The 20,200-nt window shown below is 41.2% G+C and overlaps 1 protein-coding gene across 3 annotated transcripts in view; it reads right to left on the reverse strand.

Moving 5' to 3' along the window:
- The window catches only part of ATP10B (ATPase phospholipid transporting 10B (putative)), a 118,517-nt gene that overhangs the window by 73,181 nt on the left and 25,136 nt on the right, over positions 1-20,200 (reverse strand). For all 3 annotated transcript variants that reach the window (XM_068534579.1, XM_068534578.1, XM_068534580.1), the window contains 2 exons: positions 5,038-5,123; positions 849-955 (listed from right to left, as the gene is read on the reverse strand). In XM_068534579.1, coding sequence (XP_068390680.1) covers positions 849-955; positions 5,038-5,123 — 193 coding nt within the window. The remainder of the gene's footprint in view (positions 1-848; positions 956-5,037; positions 5,124-20,200) is intronic.

Consider the following 20,200-nt stretch of genomic DNA (forward strand, 5'->3'; position numbering starts at 1 on the left):
ACAAGCAAATGAAATACTACAAGGTGTCCCAGTGAGTGGAAGATCCAGGGAAACGTATTCTGGAGACTTCCAGGGAAGGCAGACACTCCAGGGAGACTGTGTTTCCTCTACAGAAGAAGTCTGCAGTTGTTCACATAACAATAGACACGTACTGAGTACCCACGGAGTGCCAGGTGCTAGGTACTGGGGATACAGCAGTCCCAAGACCTCCCTCCAATACTTCAGGTATCATTGTGAGAAGTGCTGCTGTTACCTTTTTTTCAATGGGAAGCAAAATCAAAGTACAAAGGAGAGACAGACCAACATCTATGGAGCCACAAAATGAATAAAGATAATAATAAAAACAACTGCAAAAACAACAACTAAAACCCATCCTGCCCTCACTTGCTACACACAGTACTGGGTTCTTTCCATGTGCTGGGTCACTGGACCCTCATGGGGGACCTATGGGGCAGATACAAATATTCTTTTCATTGTATAGATGAGGACACTGAGGCACACGAGGTGAAGTTGCTAAGTTTGGTGAGGTTATTCCTCAGGCTCAAGAAGATACTCTTCATCCCACCTATGGTTAGTGTCACAAAAGTGTTAGGGATACATGAGCATGAGTGCCCCTCCCTGTCTTGTCTGGATGAGTGACAGTAGCTTGGAATTGAATTATGTCTCTGTGGACCAAGAGAGCTGCTGTGATTCCAGCCTCAGTTTGCTTAGCTGAGAAAAGGGAAGTCACATGACTCTACCCCTTAGAACTGATGTAAGTTCCCACTGACTGAAGATAAATTTGGAGGAGGTTTTGGAGGAGAGAGGATAAAGGACAGGGACACAGGAAGCTGTCCAGGCACAGTTACCTGCGTAGATGACAATGCCAACAGCCACTTTGGTGTTTCTGATGGTGCAGCCTCGAAGCAGAAGACTCTCACTGCCAAAGCCGGTTCTGCTCTGGTCGGGATGTTCCCTGGGGATGAGGAAAGAGAGGGAGCTGTTTGGTGGCCTCTCCATGCTGTCACCGGTTAGTGTCATAGAATTAGAGTGGCGAGTAACAAGATCCCTCTTCTCGCTCTTCTTCAGAAGAGTGATATTAACTCAGAATCTAATCCCCATGTTTAAGTGCAACTCTTCATTGCTCCTGGGATGTCTAGTGGGGGCTGGACCATTAGAAGGGAGTCACCCATCCCTAAGGACGTAATCATTTACGCACCTAAAAGGCAGAACTCTGCTGAGGAAGCCTTACAATAAACAGACCTCACAGGAGGTGGACCAGCGACCCTGTGCAACCTCCTGCAAGGCAGCTTCTCAAAAGGGAGGTACATGGAGGGTTTCTCTTTCTCTAGCCTCCGGAAGCACGGCAATTTTCCACCTCACACTAGAAACTTCTGAGTCAGTCCACATGAGTGATTACTCAGCGTCTGGCCCTTATTCTATCCTGATGCCCTCCATTTGGGTTTTTCAGGAAATTTAAATATAACTTTCCCACAACGTTGGGGAGAACAGAAAAGTAATAATCTGAACCCTTAGGGATTTTTCTCCTTCTAATTCTTTAATACTTCATTTCTCTAGGTCCAGTTATAAGTGTTTTCCATGTATTAATTAATGCTCATGACAATCTTATAAGATAGGTCATGTTTCATACCCATTTTATAGATAGGGAAATTGAGGCAAGTTCACAGAGCTAGTATGTGGCAGAAAGGGGATTCAAACCCAGGGAGTCTGGCTGCAGAGTGCTATACTACCACTCAATACTCCTCTTAATAATAATTCTTTACTGTGTTTGTAAACTACATTTATTTACATTATTTTATTTGTCTCTTCACAGCTCTGGGAAGTTAGCTGGGTGATCGTCCTTTCCTCATAAGAAAGATGAAGCTCAGGGAGGGTGAGAGATTTTTCCAAGGCCACTCACCTAGTACATGGGATATCCTAGGACTTGGGAACCCAGGCCCCAGACACCAACCCTCATGAGGTTTTCACTACACCAGGGTTCCCAAAGTAGCACCCCGTTAATTTACATTGAATCGGAGTCATTCCCATTTGCAATTCTTTGAAATCTAACGAGGAAATGTCTTAGTATTTCATTAACTTTTTTTTTTTTTTTTAAATTAATTAACTAATTTATTTTTGGCTGTGTTGGGTCTTCGTTTCTGTGCGAGGGCTTTCTCCAGTTGCGGCAAGCGGGGGCCACTCTTCATCGCGGTGCGCGGGCCTCTCACTATCGCGGCCTCTCTTGTTGCGGAGCACAGGCTCCAGACGCGCAGGCTCAGTAATTGTGGCTCACGGGCCTAGTTGCTCCGTGGCACGTGGAATCTTCCCAGACCAGGGCTGGAACCCGTGTCCCCTGCATTGGCAGGCAGATTCTTAACCACTGCGCCACCAGGGAAGCCCTCATTAACTTTTTTCTAGCACTTATTTATCTAACTTTTCAACACAGAGGAGGCTTTGGCAAGTAAGTCTGTAGTTAGAATGAAATAATAACTGTTTTGATTTCATTTTATTAATTTTACTGTTATGAAATTTATACATGGAAAGTAATACTGCCATAAATCTGTGGCAATCTACATATGGCAGTGATTCTGGATGCCCACAGTGCCAGTAACATACATTTTCCTTTTGAAATAAAGAAAGCCAATAAAAAATTTGGAAAGTAGAGGTGTTTTATGAATGTGATACAAATCATAAAGGTGGTCCAAGAATGGCTGAAGTTTATGACCTACCTCTCCTTATCAAGGAGGGAGTTGGCTATGGATAGAATATTGGGGTAGAAACTTGAATGAGTCAGTGTCAGTAGCTAGTGGTTTGAAGAGCGTTTTTTTATGATGCTCTGAGGTGATAACATATGACAGCATCTTTTTCTCCCGGTCGTAATGTTCCTTTTTCAATGGATGGTAGAAAGAGATTAGCCATCTCGTAGCTCTTCCGTTTAGTGCTCTGTTTACAGGGATGTTTATTTAACCGACTCGGAGCAGTATTTCTCCACCTCAGCACTACTGGCACTTTCTGTGGGATCCTTCTTTGCTGTGGGGGCTGCTCTGTGCATTGCAGGATGCAGAGCAGCATCCGTGGTCTCTACCCCCCAGAGGCCAGCAGCACCCCTTTCCCCAGTTGTGACAACCAACAATGTGTCCAGACTCGCTAAAGGTCCTCTGATGGAGAGGAGGAAAAGGGGCTTGAGAACCACTTCTTTATAGAGATCTTACTGTTTAAAAGTTACATTTTTAAATCTGACATTCCTAATCTTCAAAGCATTAAAAACGACTCATTTTCTAGCCAACCTGGGTAGCCCCAGGAGAACTCCTAAATTAAGGGGACCCAAAGAAGTTTCTGGAGACCTGGAGGCATCAGACAGTGGGTTTGCTCAGCAAGAGAGTGCTTATCATCTGTGGGTGCTGGGCCTCGGCAGGGATGTAGGACCACGGTGAATTCCCCAGCAACCCATGGGTTGGCTGCTGGACTGACCAACTGGACTTTCAGGGCTCACCCACGAGGCCCGGGCAGGTGGGGAAAGACAACTCTAGGGGCAGCAGCCAGGAAGAGGAGGTGCTGGGGGTTGATGGAACTGGGAAAGTTCTGTCTGAGATGAGGGGCCAGAGCCCAGGATGAAGCTTAGAAAGGCTGGCTGCTGGCATGAGCTGTCTGGGGGAGAAAGGATTACAAAGAGAAACCCAGCAAGGAGGCTGCTCTCTAAGAGGAAGGAGAATGCCTCAAGGCATGGGTGACTTGGGATGAACCGAATCCACAAAACTCGGGCTCAAGGGGTAGACTCCTTGCCCGGGGAAGGTGGCAAGCTCTACCTTGCCAGATGACTGCAACGAATCCCCTTCTCCCCCAGGAGCTCATGACCTTCTCGCCTGTCTCCGTCCGCTCTCTATGAGCTTTTAAAATGTAATTTGCGTTGAAAAGCTGCTATTTCTCTTGTACTGTTCTTACCCTTTCCCCTCTTATCTGGCTCCTCAAGATATCTCACAGGGCCTGAGAAAATGTGGGTGGAGGGAAAGCATTGACACCTGCCTCCCAAGAAGCCTTCCTAAGCTTCACTGCAGGGCCCATTGGTAGAGAAGTTGCTATAACATGTCTGAGCTGTGTGTGCAGACAATGGAAAACACACCGGGGTTGGAGTGAAAAGACCCGGCTGTAAGTCCTGGCTTTGCCTTGAAGCTGCTGTGTGCCTCTGGGAGAATCCTGAAAAATCTTATCATCAGATCTCCCATCTGAAAAATGGGAATCATAATTCTCACTTCCCTGGGTTGTTGTGCAGATTAAATGAGACGAGGCTCTGTGAAAGTCCTCTAACTCTTAAAGCCAGAATACGGGCATTTATTCACATCTGTTACCACTGCTCTTTTTTTTGGTCTTTTTTTTTTTTTTTTTTTTTTGCAGTAAGACCGGCAGTCAAATGTGGGAGCAAAATTATAGTAAAACTCTCAGGCTGAACCAGAGGTGAGGAACAATAACAACAATAATTGCAACAGCAGCAGTCGCATTAACTATCTACTCTGTGCCAGTTTCTGTCCTACGGGCTTTGCATATGATCAGTTCTTAGACAAGAAAAATCCTGTGATGTAGATATAATCTTTATTTTTACAGATGTGGAAACGAAGGCCCAGAGAGGTTAATTAATTTACTCAAGGTCACACAGCTTGTAAGTGATAGAGCCTGGTTTCGAACCTACGTCTGTCCAATTCCAAAGTCCCGTTCTTACCTACAGGGCAGTAAAGGCCCCTTCAGAAATCTGATCTAAATTCAATCATACTTGCCTCCCCTGAATCAGAGTGTGGTCTTGATTTTGATGCTGTTACACCAGAGTTCTGAAAAAACTATTAGTGAATTTAACCCTGTGAGATAATTAAATACCACACCAGCAAAACAAAAAAAGACTAGAAAAGTTTTCCCAATTTAGTTAGTTTTCTCTAGCCCTTTTTTTATGATGAAAAGAAATAAACTTCCTTAGGACCCAGATGCTTATCTGTTTGGCCATTTCAAGAAAAAATGTTTTCTAGCTGCAGGGGAGATATTTACAAGCAGCACACAGGCGCAGATACTTACATATAACCCTTAAACCTGTTAAGGCGGTTGTTAGGCTTCTCACACACGATGGTGTTGTGGAAACGTTCTGGTTGGAACTGTACCTCCTGTGAGAGAGAGGATGCCGTGAGGTTATTAAGTCAGAGGGATCTCGTTTTAATAGGATCATCAGGAGAGCTAATCACTGTTAGAACCATTGCAAATAAGGTAATCCCCTCTTTGTCACACTGTGATAGTTGTAATGTGTTAAAAGAAACAGTTAAATCCTCATTAAGGAGGAGAGAATAGATGCAGATGAAAAGTTGGATGCGCGGCAAAGGGAGGGCCCTGTCCTGACCACTTTTCCCCAGCCTGGGTTTGAATCTCTAGACTCAAGCTGCCCCATAGAGTTTACCGCAATGATGGAAATGTTCTTTGTCTGCACTGTATAATGTAGAAGCCACGCATTGCATGTGGCTGTTGAAATATGGTAGTATGACTGAGGAACTGATTTTTAAATTTTATTTAATTTCACTTAACTAATTTAAAGTTAAATAGCCACATGGGGGCTAGTGGCTACCAAACTGGGCAGCATAGAAATAGATGATCAAAAAAGCAGAGATTATAAATCACACGACCTACAGCTAGCCAATATTCGTGTGTATATAGAACTTCCAGGCTTTAAAAAATATATGCATACACCTACATACACATTTATGTACAAACATACACATTTATGCATTTCAACAATGAGATTCAGTGTTCATACAACTTGAACATTTTTACATGTTACCTGGATAGATACCTATTGCATGAATGTCGCCCTATTTCATTTAATCCTTTCACTACTGAACATTGACATGGTTTCAATTGTTTGGCTGTTGCAAAAATGCTGTGCAATAATAGCTAATAAAACAAAATAAGTAGGGACTTCCCTGGTGGCACAGTGGTTGAGAGTCCGCCTGCCGGTGCGGGGGACATGGGTTCGAGCCCTGGTCCGGGAAGATCCCGTGTGCCGCAGAGCATCTGAGCCCGTATACCACAACTACTGAGCCTGTGCTCTGGAGCCCGTGAGCCACAACTACTGAGCCCGTGTGCCACAACTACTGAAGCCTGCACGCCTGGGGCCTGTGCGCCGCAACAAAGAGAAACCACCGCAAAGGGAAGCCTGCGCACCGCAACAAAGAGTAGCCCCCGCTCACCACAACTAGAGAAAGCCCACGTGCAGCAACAAAGACCCAACGCAGCCAAAAATAAATAAATAAAAAAAATTCTCAAAAAACAAACAAAAAAACACAAAATAAGTAGCATTTACTAGACTCTTATTTCTGTCAGATGCTGCAATGAGAACTTAAGAAATGCTATTTTTTTTTCAAGCTTTCAATCATTTTATGAAGTAAGAACTTTGTTTAGTCCCTCTTTAGAGATGGGAAAACTGTGACTCACAAGGGTTAAGTGGCTGCCCGTGGTCATATCAAGACTGAGATTTGAATCCAAGTCTGAGTGCAGACCCTCTGTTCTTTACTTGCACAGCACACTGCCCCCTGGTGAACATTCTTATAGCAAAGCATTTAAAACACATTCTTGACGCTTCACTTTTTCTCTTTCATTCAGTATTTTAGTTGTACAATCTCTTAAAGTTCAATGAGGGGGAAGACACAACTAGGGGTGGGGAGATCTTGCTTTCTAATTCTACCCCACGTTGGCTAATAGTACATTCAACTCTTGAGCCTCAGTTTTCTCCTCTGTAGAATGGGGCTAACGCCACCTCCCTGTCCATCTCACTTGTGATCCAGAAGATAGAATTCATGTAGGAAAGTTTTGAAAGGCATAACATGCTATGCATATAGAATGAAGTAGTTCTAAAGGTGGGATTGGAAATGGTTCCCAGGGTAGAGCTTTTAGCATGGGGAGTGAATTTATCACTCCAAGCTTCAAGGTACAGCTGTTCAAAGGAGTAAATTGATTAGAAGAAATGATAGCATTTTCTGGCTTCGTGTAAATATAGTGTCCATTGCTTCTGTGGGGCGCCAACATAAACTCTCCATTCACTTGAAATAAATTACCCATCCAGGAGTTTCTAAAAATACAGCCCTTTTCCCTCCACGTATTGATTCTTTCAGGGACAAACACTTGCCGAGTTCTGAGATGATGACAAATCACGCTGTAATTTGTCAGCTGCTTTCACGGCCCTGATGAAGCCGTGTGCTTCCCTCCTGATCCACACCACTCAGCTCATTGCTAGCTTTCTAAATCCAAACTTATCTCAGATGTGAGTGGCAGCAGGGTCTGAGAGCTAACGACCCTGATGCAGTGAGCCTCTGTCATCTGTTTAATCATACCTGGCGGATCCCTGGCAGTGGTGAAGTCTCTTGTCCCTCAGTGGGGCTTCCCAATGACCTTCCTCTTGAAGCATCCCTTGTCCTTTTATTCTTCTGGGCACTGGCCTTGGGTGCTCTGTCTCCCTCTCTACACGGAGAGGTGAGTTCGCCCTTTCTAGCTCTCTGTCCCCGGGCTCCTTCTGTTCCTGCCCGAGATAGACTGTGGAGAGGGCCACACGGGCCTCCAGACAACCCATCAGCATTGCTTGCTTTTTAGGCTTTCCTGTAACTCACTCCAGGGAGCTGCTAGGAGAACTCAAGGACAGCAGCGGCGGGGGCGTTGCCAAGCCCTACAAATCTGTCAGGGTCCTTAGTTTTTACCTTGTTCAGGAATTTCTGATTCACTTCTGACTCACTACCCCTTAGCTTTTCTTAGCTTGGGAATGAAGCCCACCTAACCACCTTTTCTTTCTGAGCCAGCCTTTTATCTAAGGTGCTGTCCTTATGAAAGGAACAGCCATCAGCGTACAGGAAAAGGCAAACCCTTTCCAGAGAGCACAGTGTGTTTGTGGCTCTTCAGGCCAGACCTACTGATCTGGAGTATCTACTATGTGCCAGGCACCTGTCATTAAGTTCTCACAGTAACCTTAAGAGGTGTGGACAGAAGTGCAAATGCAGGTTCAGTAAAGCAATTGTCTTATGGTTGGTAAGTAACAGAGCCAGCATTGCAATCCACATCATCGGACTCCAAAGCCAATCATCATTATTGTCATTGCCATTGTTATCATCGTCATCATCATCAATACATTTATTCCACTTCCTCCTCTCATTATTATTATTATTACAGTACTTACTGAATGCTTATTGTGTGTCAAGTATAGCTAAATATGTTATACATGCTATTCTCTTGAATTCACACAATAACTCCGTCAGGTAGGTCCTATTATTACCCTATTTTACAAAAGAAGGAACTAAGGCTTAGAGAGATTCAGTGAATTTCCCCAATGGCACACAGCTAGCAAAGCAGAAGACAGGCTTTAACCTCAGGACGTCTGACGCCACACAGCCTGCTCTCTTAAACCACAGTGTTATTTTGATGCACAATGAAAGATTATTGATTAAGATCTCCTTTTGGCTCTATTTCCTTTTCTATGTTCCTTTTCCACTTCCTACGACCGAAGTACAATAAATGAGGTCTGTATATAGTTGACTCTTGAACAACATGGGTTTGAACCGTGTGGCTCCACTTATGCAGGTTTTTTCAATAGTAAATACTACAGTGCTACCCGATCTGTGGTCGGTTGAATTGGTAGATGTGGAACTGCGAGTACAGAGGACTGACTATAAGTTATATGTGGATTTTCCACTGTGTGGGTGGTTAGCACCCCTGACCCCAGTGTTATTCAAGGGTCAACTGTATTTGGAATCTAAATTTAAAAAAAAAAGCTTATTGCCAGAGGCAGGGAGTTGTGGGTGGGTGAAATGGGTGAAGGGGGTCAAAAGTTACAAACTTCCCATTAAAAAATAAATAAGTCAAGGAATATAACATAAGCATGGCAACAATATTTAATAATACTGTATTGCATATTTGAAAGTTGCTAAGAGAGTACACCTTAAAAGTTCTGTTCATGAGAAAAAAAAGTAAGTATGTATGGTGACAGATATTAACTTAGACTTATTGTGGTGATCATTTCACAATATATACAAATGTAAAATCATTATGTTATACACCTAGAACTAATATAATGTTATATGCCAGTTATATCTCAATAAAAAATGTAAGCAAACCCCAGTGTCTAGAAACCATCATCATTATCACCATCACTACCACCCTTCTTAACTTGGGTCAGATAAGGAAGAATCAAAAACTAAATTACATAATATTGTCATGCTGACCTTTGATTTACTGCTATTAAAATTTTTTTATTTCTTTGATTGTTTCTAAAAGATTTGTATTTATGTTTCATGAAAGGTTTTGCACTGGCTCACTTTCATTTTTTCTAGTGTCTACATAGACATCTGGTTGATTGGCAGGTCAAGGCATTTTTAGACCAGGGTAGCTCAACTTGCCACTCTTGACATTTTGGGCTGGGTAATTCTTTGATGTTTAGCAGCATCCCTGGCCTTTACCAACTTGATGCCAGTAGCACCCTCCCCTTCTCCCCCTCAGCTGTGACAGCCAAAAATGTTTACAGACATTTCCAAATGTCCCTTGGGGAAGGGGGAAGAACAAAGAATTGCCCTAGAAAAAGTTCCAAGTTAACATGAGATGAAGTTGCCGAGACTGAGAATACCCTCTATCCTATCAGTCCATTAGGAAAGGACACAATCCAAATTTTTCTATTTTATTCACTTCAATTGGAAAAAAGTTAGGTTTTATGAGTGGGGGTCATAATGACTTGTAATAAGAGAAATCTGTATATATCACTCTTATACCACAGAAACTACTGCATAAGCATGGTGGAGGTTCCTGGCAATATATGTACTATCCTACAGTTACAAATAAAAGGGTGGGGGGCTTCCCTGGTGGCACAGTGGTTAAGAATCCGCCTGCCAATGCAGGGGACATGGGTTCGAGCCCTGGTCCAGGAAGATCCCGCATGTCACAGAGCAACTAAGCCTGTGCACCACAACTACTGAGCCTGCACTCTAGAGCCCGTGAGCCACAAATACTGAACCTGTGCTCTAGAGCCCGCGAACCACAACTACTGAGCTTGCGTGCCACAGCTACTAAAGCTCGCACGCCTAGAGCCCATGCTCCGCAACAAGAGAAGCCAACACAATGAGAAGCCCATGCACTGCAACGAAGAGTAGCCCCTGCTCACCACAACTAGAGAAAGCCCACGCAGCAACGAAGACCCAACGCAGCCAAAAATAAATAAATAAAAGGAGATTTGTTATGAAAAAAGAATTCATTTTTAATATATAGTAGAAAATATATAAAAATTACTACAACTAATAAGCAATGTGGTGTGTTACCTCTTCCAAGTATAATTTGCATTTTAAAGTAGGGTACCTTCAAAGGGTAGAGGTTAAGATACTAAACTGCCTAGACAGAGAACATTCTTTTAAGAATTATTACTTTATATATATTTTTAGCATTTGAGAGGTTTTTTATTTGCCATCTCCTCTATGAAGCCCACCCATATCCCCACAGACTATTTCACCCCAGCCAACAAAAATTGCTCTTTTAACATGTTTCCACATCAACTCTCATGCCTCCATTTAACACTGATGTATCTAGATCTCTGCTTCCTTGAGTAAACTGTCAGCTTGCTCTAGAGCATCTCCTGTGATACTTTGTGTTAATAGGCACACTATAAAGATTTGGAGAGGTAAGGTTAGTGCTGGGGAGATGAATATTATAAATATAAATACTGAAAGGTGATGGATGAGGAGGTAACAAAGAAAACCTCTCTGTAAAGACTGCCCCACACAACTAGGAAAATCCCCAGGTACAAATCTTAACTTTGATTCATGGGAATAAGATTGCTTCTTGCAAGGAAATTCTTTGGCTCAACTAATAAAAAAAAGAAAAAAAGTAGTCAAAGTCCTAGATCCCAACATGGGCCAGACTAGTCTCCCATCCATCCATCCATCCATTCATCCAACCATCCATCCATGTATTCAAGTATTTATTGAATACCCATAATGTATGAGCCATGGAAGTGAGAATGAGAGAGAAGGAAGAGGTTATTGACACAAATCAATAATTGCAGCCATAAAACAACTCAAAGTTCCCAGTTTAGCCGGGTGTGTCAATGGTGGTATCAGTGAAAGCAAAGGAAAGTGAGCCAAGTGTTAGTGTGTAATGACTCTCCAGGATTAAGGTACTCCTCACTGACCTATGCCCTAGATACAGTAGGCTGTATCCTCCTGGGGCAACCGGGAAGGCCATGGTGGAACAAAGAGGTTGAGATATATTCCTGTATCTAGAATAGGCCATTTCCCTTGAATTAGCCTCAACTTTTACTTTCCTAGACTTATTTTTCACTATTAGTCAAAGTTGATCAATAAATATGATTACATAAATGTATGGATGATCTTTTGAAATTGTCTGTAGTGGATAGTTGTTTTCTGGTGACTCACTCTCTATTGTGTTCTCCTTTCTTTAACAATCCTTTAACTTCCTTTTGGAAAACTACCTTTTCTCCCTGGTTCATAATCTTAATGAGACTATAAATCACGATGCCCTGCCCACTAGATTCGCTCACTGTGGGACTTTGCCTTGAGTAGAATAACTCAAGGAAGGAAAAACAAAGGAGAACATTAAATAATTGCTGCTACCAATATTCTCCTGCTGAGCTGAAGTTTCCTGGTTCTTGTTTCTGAGCCTGGTTCTTCAGATGTCCTTAGAATCTGTGAGTCATATTGTGTACTTCACCCCTTCCACCTCACCTCCCAGCACATTTTTTGATAATTCTGTTTTGTTTAAGTGAGCCAGAATCATTTCTGTTCCTTGAAAACAAAGAATCCTAATCAACACAGTGGTCTACTCAGTCCATTGGACATCTCTAGGCCTTTAAAAAATAATGATGTTTATTTACTTGGTAAAATCACACTTCACAAAATGCTGCCCCTTATTTATGTGATCTTATTTGATCTTCCCAACTCTTCTGTGAAGTGTTCAGGACAGGTTAGTCCCATTTTATAAGAGAGAAACCTGAGTGTTGGTGATGCTATGTAACTTGCCCAAGGTCACACAGCTCATGAGCACCCACGTTCGTCTGATTCTAAAGCTTGTGCTTGTTCTTTGCTGGATGTAAGCATTTAATGCTGTCTTCTTATAGAGCAAACCCTCTGGGCCTTTTTCATGATTTCTTTGCAAGTTTTTCCCATTGACAATTCCCTTAAACCTTCATTGCCAAGCTCAAGGGTTTACCTCTTAAGGACCCATATGTCTACCATAGATCATAGCAAATTCTCCTTCCTTTGAGCCTAGACAATTTGTAATATCCATACCACTCACTTGGAACTTGAAATGTTTTACACTTTTATTTGTCAAATACCAAGCTGTTTCTATAAGCCAATTGGTAGATGAAGCATTGCAACTTGTCTATACATCCCCATGTGCACCAAAATTCTGTCTGTAGACGGAGTAAAAATAACTCTCACACATACATGGTTTTCATATTTCTGTAGGAATTCCTGAGATCAATAAATACAAATCCATTTAAAAAGGTCACCAAATTCATAGTAGCTTTTTGCTTTAACTTATTTTCTTAACTAACAGACACTGAAAAGACAACCACTTTCAGGGAGGAGGGATGGGGGGGTTAGGATTATCAAAATTTTTTGATAGTCACTGAGGGTCTTTATGTTAAAGAAAAATAGGGACCCATAGTTCTAAGCTCTTACAGGACAGGAAGTATGTCTTAGACCATTCTGAAACCCCTCTACAGCCATTAGGAAATATTCAAGAAAGATTCTGCTAGCCAGATGGCAGAGTAGGAAAACCATGAGCTCAACTCCTCCCATGGGTGTATCAAATTATAACTATTTACAGAGCAACTATCAATGAGAATGACCTGAAGACTAGCAGGAGAGAATTTTCAAAACTAAAGCTATAATGAAGGAACCACAAGGAGATGGGTAGGAGGTACAGAGATGTGGCAATAGTCAAGACCCATACCCCCAGGTAAGCAACCCACAAATGGGAGGATAATTCACAACTGCAAAGGTTCTCCCCAAGGAGTAAGTTCTGAGCCCTACATCAGGCTCCCCAGCCCAGGAGTTCTGCATGAGGAAGACAAGCCCCTAGACTGCCTTGTTTGAAGGCCAGTGGGGCTTGTGTATGGGAGAGCTGAAGGAAACAGAGACTTCATTCTTAAAATGCACATGCAAAATCTCACACACTCTGAGACCCAGAACAAAGGCTGTCATTTGGAAGGAGCCTGGGTCACACCCACTTACTAATCTTGGAGAGCCTCCCAGAGAGGCAAGAGGCAACTGGGACTCCCTCTGGGAGATGCTGGTGGAAGTCATTTTCAGAAGCTCATTCTACCACGAGGACTCTGATGTTGCCAACTGCCATCTTGAAGTCCTCTTTCTAGCCTATTAGAGCTGGGGCCTGGCCCCACCCACCAGCCTGTGAAACACAATGATTCAAAATCTATGGAACACAGCAAAAGCAGTTCTAAGAAGGAGGTTTATAGAGATACAAGCTTACCTCAGGAAACAAGAAAAATCTCAAAAGAACAACATAACCTTATACTTAAAGTAACTAGAAAAAGAAGAACAAGCAAAACTGTAAGTTAGTAGAAGAAAAGAAACAGTAAAGATTCGAGTGGAAATAAATGAAATAGAGACTAAAAAAAAAAAAAAAAGAAAGAACAATGAAATTAAGATCTGGTTCTTTGAAAAGATAAACAAAATTGATAAAGCTTTAGCCAGACTCATCAAGAAAATGAGAGAAAACTCTTAAAAAAGTCAGAAATGAAGGACGCTACAACTGACACCACAGAAATACAAAGGATCAGAAGAGATTACTATGAACAGTTATATGCCAATAAAATGGAAAGACAGAAGAATGGATAAACTGGTAGAAACATATGATCTCCCAAGACTGAATCAGAAAGAAATACAAAATATGAACAGACAACTAATACCACAAATGAAATTGAATCAGTAGCCAAAAAAACTCCCAATAAGCAAAACTCCAGGACCAGATGGCTTCACAGGTAAATTCTACCAAATACTTAAAGAAGAGTTACTTCCTACGCTTCTCAAGCTATTCCTAAAAATTGAAGAGGAATGCTTTCAAACTCATTCTATGAGTTTAGCATCACCCTGATTCCAAAACCAAAGACAAAAAAAGAAAAATTACAGGCCAATATCAATGATAAATATAGATGGAAAAATCCTCAACAAAATATTAGCAAACCAAATTTAACAATATATTAAAAGGATCATTTACCATGATAAAGTGGGATTTATTCCAGGGATGCAGGGATCATTCAATATCTGCAAATCAATGTGATGCACCATATTAACAAACTGAAGAATAAAAAATCATATGGCCATCTCAATAGATGCAGAAAAAGCTTCTGACAAAATTCAGCATCCATTTATGTAAAAAAAATAAACTCTCAACAATGTGGGCATAGAGGGAATACAACATAATAAAACCCATGTAAGACAAAGCTGCAACCAACATCATACTCAACAGTGAAAAGCTGAAAGCATTTCCTCTAACATCAAGAACTAGACAAGGATGCCAACTATTACCACTTTTATTCAACATAGTATTGGAAGACCTAGCTATAGCAATCAGACAAGAGAAAGAAGTAAAAGGCATCAAAATAGGGAAGGAAGAAGTAAGGGTCACTATTTGCAGATGACATGATACTACACATAGAAAACGCTAAAGATGTCAACAAAAAACTACTAGAACCCATCAATGAATTTGGTAAAGCTGCAGGATACAAAATTAATACATAGAAACCGGTTGCATTTCTATACACTAACAATGAACTATCAGAAAGAGAAATTAAGAAAACAATCCCATTTACATCTGCATCAAAAAGAATTAAATACCTAGGAATAAATCTACCCAAGGAGATTAAAGACCTGTATTTGGGAAACTGTAAGACACTGATAAAAGAAATTGAGGACAACACAAACAAATGGAAAGATATACCATTCTCATGGATTGGAAGAAATAATATTATTAAAGTGACCGTACTACCCAGTGCAATCTATAGATTCAATGTAATCCTTATAAAAACACCAATGGTAAATTTTACAGAACTAGAACAAATAACTCTAAAATTTGATTAGAAGCACAAATGATGCAGAATAGCCAAAATAGTGTTGAGAAAGAACAGAAGAACTGGAAGTTCTTCTCACGCCCTGATTTCAAACTATACTATAAAGCTACAGTCATCAAAACGGTATGGTACTGGCATAAAAAATGACACATAGCTCAATGGAACAGAATAGAGAGCCCAGAAATAAACCCATGCTTATATGGTCAATTAACCAATGACAAAGGAGGCAAGAATATACAATGGGGGGATTCCCTGGTGGCGCAGTGGTTGAGAATCTGCCTGCCAATGCAGGGGACACGGGTTCGAGCCCTGGTCTGGGAGGATCCCACATGCCGCGGAGCAACTAAGCCCGTGAGCGACAGCTACTGAGCCTGTGCGTCTGGAGCCCGTGCTCTGCAACAAGAGAGGCCGCGAGAGTGAGAGGCCGTGAGAGTGAGAGGCCCGCGCACCGCGATGAAGAGTGGCCCCCGCTCTCTGCAACTAGAGAAAGCCCTCGCACAGAAACGAAGACCCAACACAGCGAAAAATAAATAATAAATAAATAATTAAAAAAAAAAAAAAAAAAAAGAATATACAATGGGGAAAGACAGTCTCCTCAATAAATGGTGCTGGGAAAACTGGACAGCTACATGTGAAATAAACTGTACTACTTTCTCATACTACATACAAAAATAAACTCAAAATGGATTAAAGACTTAAATGTGAGACCTGAAACCATAAAACTCCTAGAAGAAAACATAGGCAATACATTCTTTAACATCAGTCTTAGCAATATTGTTTTGGATCTGGTTCCTCAGGCAAGGGAAACAAAAGCAAACTTCCAGTTACAAAATAAATGAGCCATGGGGATGAAATGTACAATATGGGGAATATAGTCAATAATAATGTAGTATCTTTGTATGGTGACAGATGGTAACTAGATTTGCGGTGATCATTTTGTAATGTATAGAAATATCGAATCACTATGCTGTGCACCAGAACTAACATAGTGTTGTAGGTCAATTATAGTTTAATACCAGCCAACCAATCAAACAAACTCATAGAAAAAGAGATCAGATTTATGGTTACCAGAGGCAGGAGGTGGGGGGAGGGGGAATTGGATGAAGGCAGTAAAAGGTACGAACTTCTAGTTATAAGATAAATAACTATTAGGTATGGAATGTACAACATGATTAACATTGCTGACATGAATTAACACTGCTGTATGTTATATATGAAAGTTGTTAAGAGAATAAGTCCTAAGAATCCTCATCACAAGGAAAAACATACTTTCTCGTTTTCTTTTATTTTGTATCTATATGAGATGATGGATGATCACTAAACTCATTGTGGTAATCATTTCATGATGTATGTCAGTCACATCACTATACTCTACACCTTAAACTGAAACAGTGCTGTACGTCAATTATATCTCAATAAAACTCGAAGGAAAAGAAAAGCAAAACAAAAAAATAAAGAGCTAAGCGCATTAAAAAAATAAAAAGAAAGATTCTGTTAATTGAAGAAAGAGAAATCAGCTAAACTCTTTCCTCCAACAGAGAATGCACTTATATACTGAGCTTTTATCATAAGCCGGTGATGTATGTGAAAAAGAAGAGTTGAACAAGGGATTGCTAAGCTTCTGCAAAGCTCTCAGAGTGTGTTTTTACACAACCCTCAGGTTAGACGACTAGGAGAGCCATCTCTACTCCACGCCAGGAGGAGGATGACAAAGCAGCATTAGTGAGTCATTTGTGGACTCTGCAAGGACTGGGGGTTACAGGGTACACAAACCACACCAACCGGGGCAGCTACACAGGAGATATACTGCGACCTTAGAAGAGTACTACTTAAAGTGGTTAAAAAAAAATTTTTTTTTTTTAGCATACTAGTTTGGATAAATGGTAGAATTAAATGTTCTTCATGCCCCAGCTGCTGAGTCAGGTGACTGAGGTTTCCTCCCTGACATGCAAATTAACCCTGTGATTTCTGAGAATTCTATCTGAAAACTAATGACATTTACCAGCACTCGATAACCTTCCTGCTTTCTGGTCAGAGTTCTTTTCAAGATCACCTGCAACAGTGACTGGCAGATACTTTCCTCTCTGACTCCGGATGAGGAAATGGTCTGCGTGTGCAAGTACCTGGGTCTCCCTGCCTGCGCCAGTGATTCCCACAAAAGCACACAGAGCGGGCTGGAGGGCTGTGGGAGAAAAGGTCTATTTAAGGATTCCTTATAGTCTGTGTTCCCTTTTTTTTAAGTGGACAAATATTCTGATTTTTATTCAGGGCTAAGACTAAATTTAATCTTGAAATCTTCCCATGACATTTTTCCAACAAAAAGGCATGGGTTTGGCATGTGAAGCTAATACTGAAAAAAGAATGAGTTCTTCTGTCATTCCTAAAAGGAATCAATTAATTATTTGCGGAATTGTTTGTTAACAATTGTCTGTTTAATTCCCTCTTAGAGCCTGTATCTCTCTTGTTTACACCTGGACCCCCAGAGCATGCTACAGCACTTGCTGTATAGAAGGCATTCAGTCAATATTTGGTGAATGAATGCATGAATGCATGATGCTGGAAATATGGGCAGCTGCCACCAGATGGGAAGTGGCGCCTTAAGGGAGTGTTGCAAAGACATTCTTTTCTGTACACATTTTTACTGCTGTGGATAACTGAGACGCAAGAAAATGACATGAGATCCAATGTTTTGTACCTCATGTTTTGGGCAAAAGAGATGACAAAGAAGAGAGTATGAATTCCAGTTTGAGAAACTCTATATTCAGTTATTTCCGGAAGATATGATCATAATGTGTCACCCCTGTGATAACAACAACAGTGACAAATCCTAACACAGTGTCTGGCAACAGAAGGACCTCATCGGGTGCTGGCTGAGTAAATGAATTTATCGAATGAACTACAAAGAGGTATGTGCAGCGGTTGAGAGTGGCAAGAACGAAGTCTATGGGAGCACAAAGAAAGGAGGGATTCATCCCAGGTACCTGGTGCCTAGAGAAAGGGCAGACGGGAGAGGGCTTTTGGGGAAGAGGAAATGCCACTGGGAGCTATAGGAGAGAGGACACTGGACCCCCATCCTTAAGCATAGATGACCTTGGTTGTACCTAAGTTAGGCTTACATAGCATTGATGCGGAATAGATGCAGTGGATATTTATTGCTGTGCTGTTCAGTACTCTCCTGCTTCACAGGCCAATTTCAAACATGAAGTTGAACTAGAGGATGCCAAGGACAGACTCCTTCCCCACTGGCCAGAGTGAATTGGTCTAGGGGTGGGCACATGATACCAGCCAGGCTAATCACTCCCTCTCCCTGGGATGATTTTCAAGCTGGACAACAGGGAAGGTCCCCAGTCCCTTTTTGGGGGTGGGGTGTAAATGTAGTTTTATTGGTGCCAATTTTTCTTCCACATGAAAGAAACTGGTTTGAGAGATCGAAACCAAACATGGAGAGGAACGTAGACAAAGGAGATGGGGATTGTAGTGATGGATAGAAATTTTGGGTCCACATCACTCTGAGGCCCATCTCACCCTGTATCCCTCCAATAAGATTCCTTTTTGTGCAAGCTACTTCGAACTGGAGTTCTGTCACCTGCAACAGAGTCCCGACTAATCCATATACTAGAGCGGTATGTCTCTCCTTTGAGATACCAAGTATTTTCCACATTGGCCTGAAATACCCACAATTATCCATAGTGTTTAAGACAGTGAAGGCCACTATTGCAACATAAATATGTTATCGTGGGGTATGGAGATAGTGGGAGGGAGAAAAACTTTATGCTGTTAAAGATTTCATCTGTTAACACCTTAATGAGATTATATCTTTCACACAACCTGGCAGAGCTTCCTAATGTGGCCCTTAAGGGGTAAAAATGGAAAAAGAATGTTTAATAGAAGTGGGCAAACCGTTGGGAAGGGGGCATGCCATGTCTGTGTCTGTGTGTGTGTGTGTGTGTGTGTGTGTGTGTGTGTGCACCCATGCCCCAGCAGAACTCTGGAGGAGAGGGTCACCAAAAGGAAGTCAGAGGGCTATAAAAATAAAAACAACAGCTTTTTGTAGGGTTGTGTCCATCAGGGTCATACTAAGTATTATTGTATATAATTATAACTAAAACTTATAAAACTTCAGTATTTTCATATATATGAAGATTGTATTTATTTGAGAAATGGAAAATACATACAAAGGAATCTAAAATTTACTTTAGCAATGGGAGAAATAATCAGGTACGTCAGAATTGAGCTCCAATTCTGTCTCCATACTATATTAGCTAGGTAATCCTTGACAAGATTCAATCTCTCTGAAATTAAGTTTTCTCATCTTGAAAATGTTGTTAATTCTACTTCTAACGGTGAGTGTCCAATATCGAGTGTCAAATATCAAAAGGGAGTTGTGTAGTACAGTGGTTAAGGACTTTGCCTGATGTGGGAGAAAGATTTACATATTTAATATTGATGAGGTTGAGTAAAACCCTCTAGCCCTGAATGTGAAGTGAAGTATCAGCATAATTCTTGATGTATTTAATCTTAAAAAAAAAAAAGTCCTAGTTCTGTTCACTTAAATGGCCTAGAAACAATGGTCAACCCAATAACAAAAAGTACCTCTAGCATGTACTTACTATGATTTCTAAATGCCATTTTTCTATCGAAAGGGACTAGATTTATCAAAGACTACTGAGGTCATGGCAAAAGAACTTGGAAGCCAATTTGAAGAAGTTCCCACTGGCTAAAGATGGGATAGTCACTAAAGATAATAACTGCAATGATTTGACATACATCAAACATGTTTAAATCCAGGAGTTCATACTGATACTAAAAAAGAAAAACTCATTGGTCAACTTTGGAGGTTGTTAGGGAATCAACTCATTGTTTTAAAACTGGTAAATAAAAGGAAAGGAACAAACACTTATCCTGCCTTTATAGAGGGTAGTGCACAGTAACCGAATACTTGATGAGGGGAAATTCCTCTTTCTACATGAGTTAGAGTATCACCATTTTGCAAATCCCATTGAATTAATGGATCTAAACAATGATCATCAATGACTGCTTACACTGAAAAAAGACCATCAGACATTTTGTACCTCAAGATGGTAGCACACTTTATTTCCTATGATGTAATGTTGA

Source organism: Eschrichtius robustus, chromosome 2, assembly GCF_028021215.1.
Source record: "Eschrichtius robustus isolate mEscRob2 chromosome 2, mEscRob2.pri, whole genome shotgun sequence".
Taxonomy (NCBI): Eukaryota; Metazoa; Chordata; class Mammalia; order Artiodactyla; family Eschrichtiidae; genus Eschrichtius; species Eschrichtius robustus.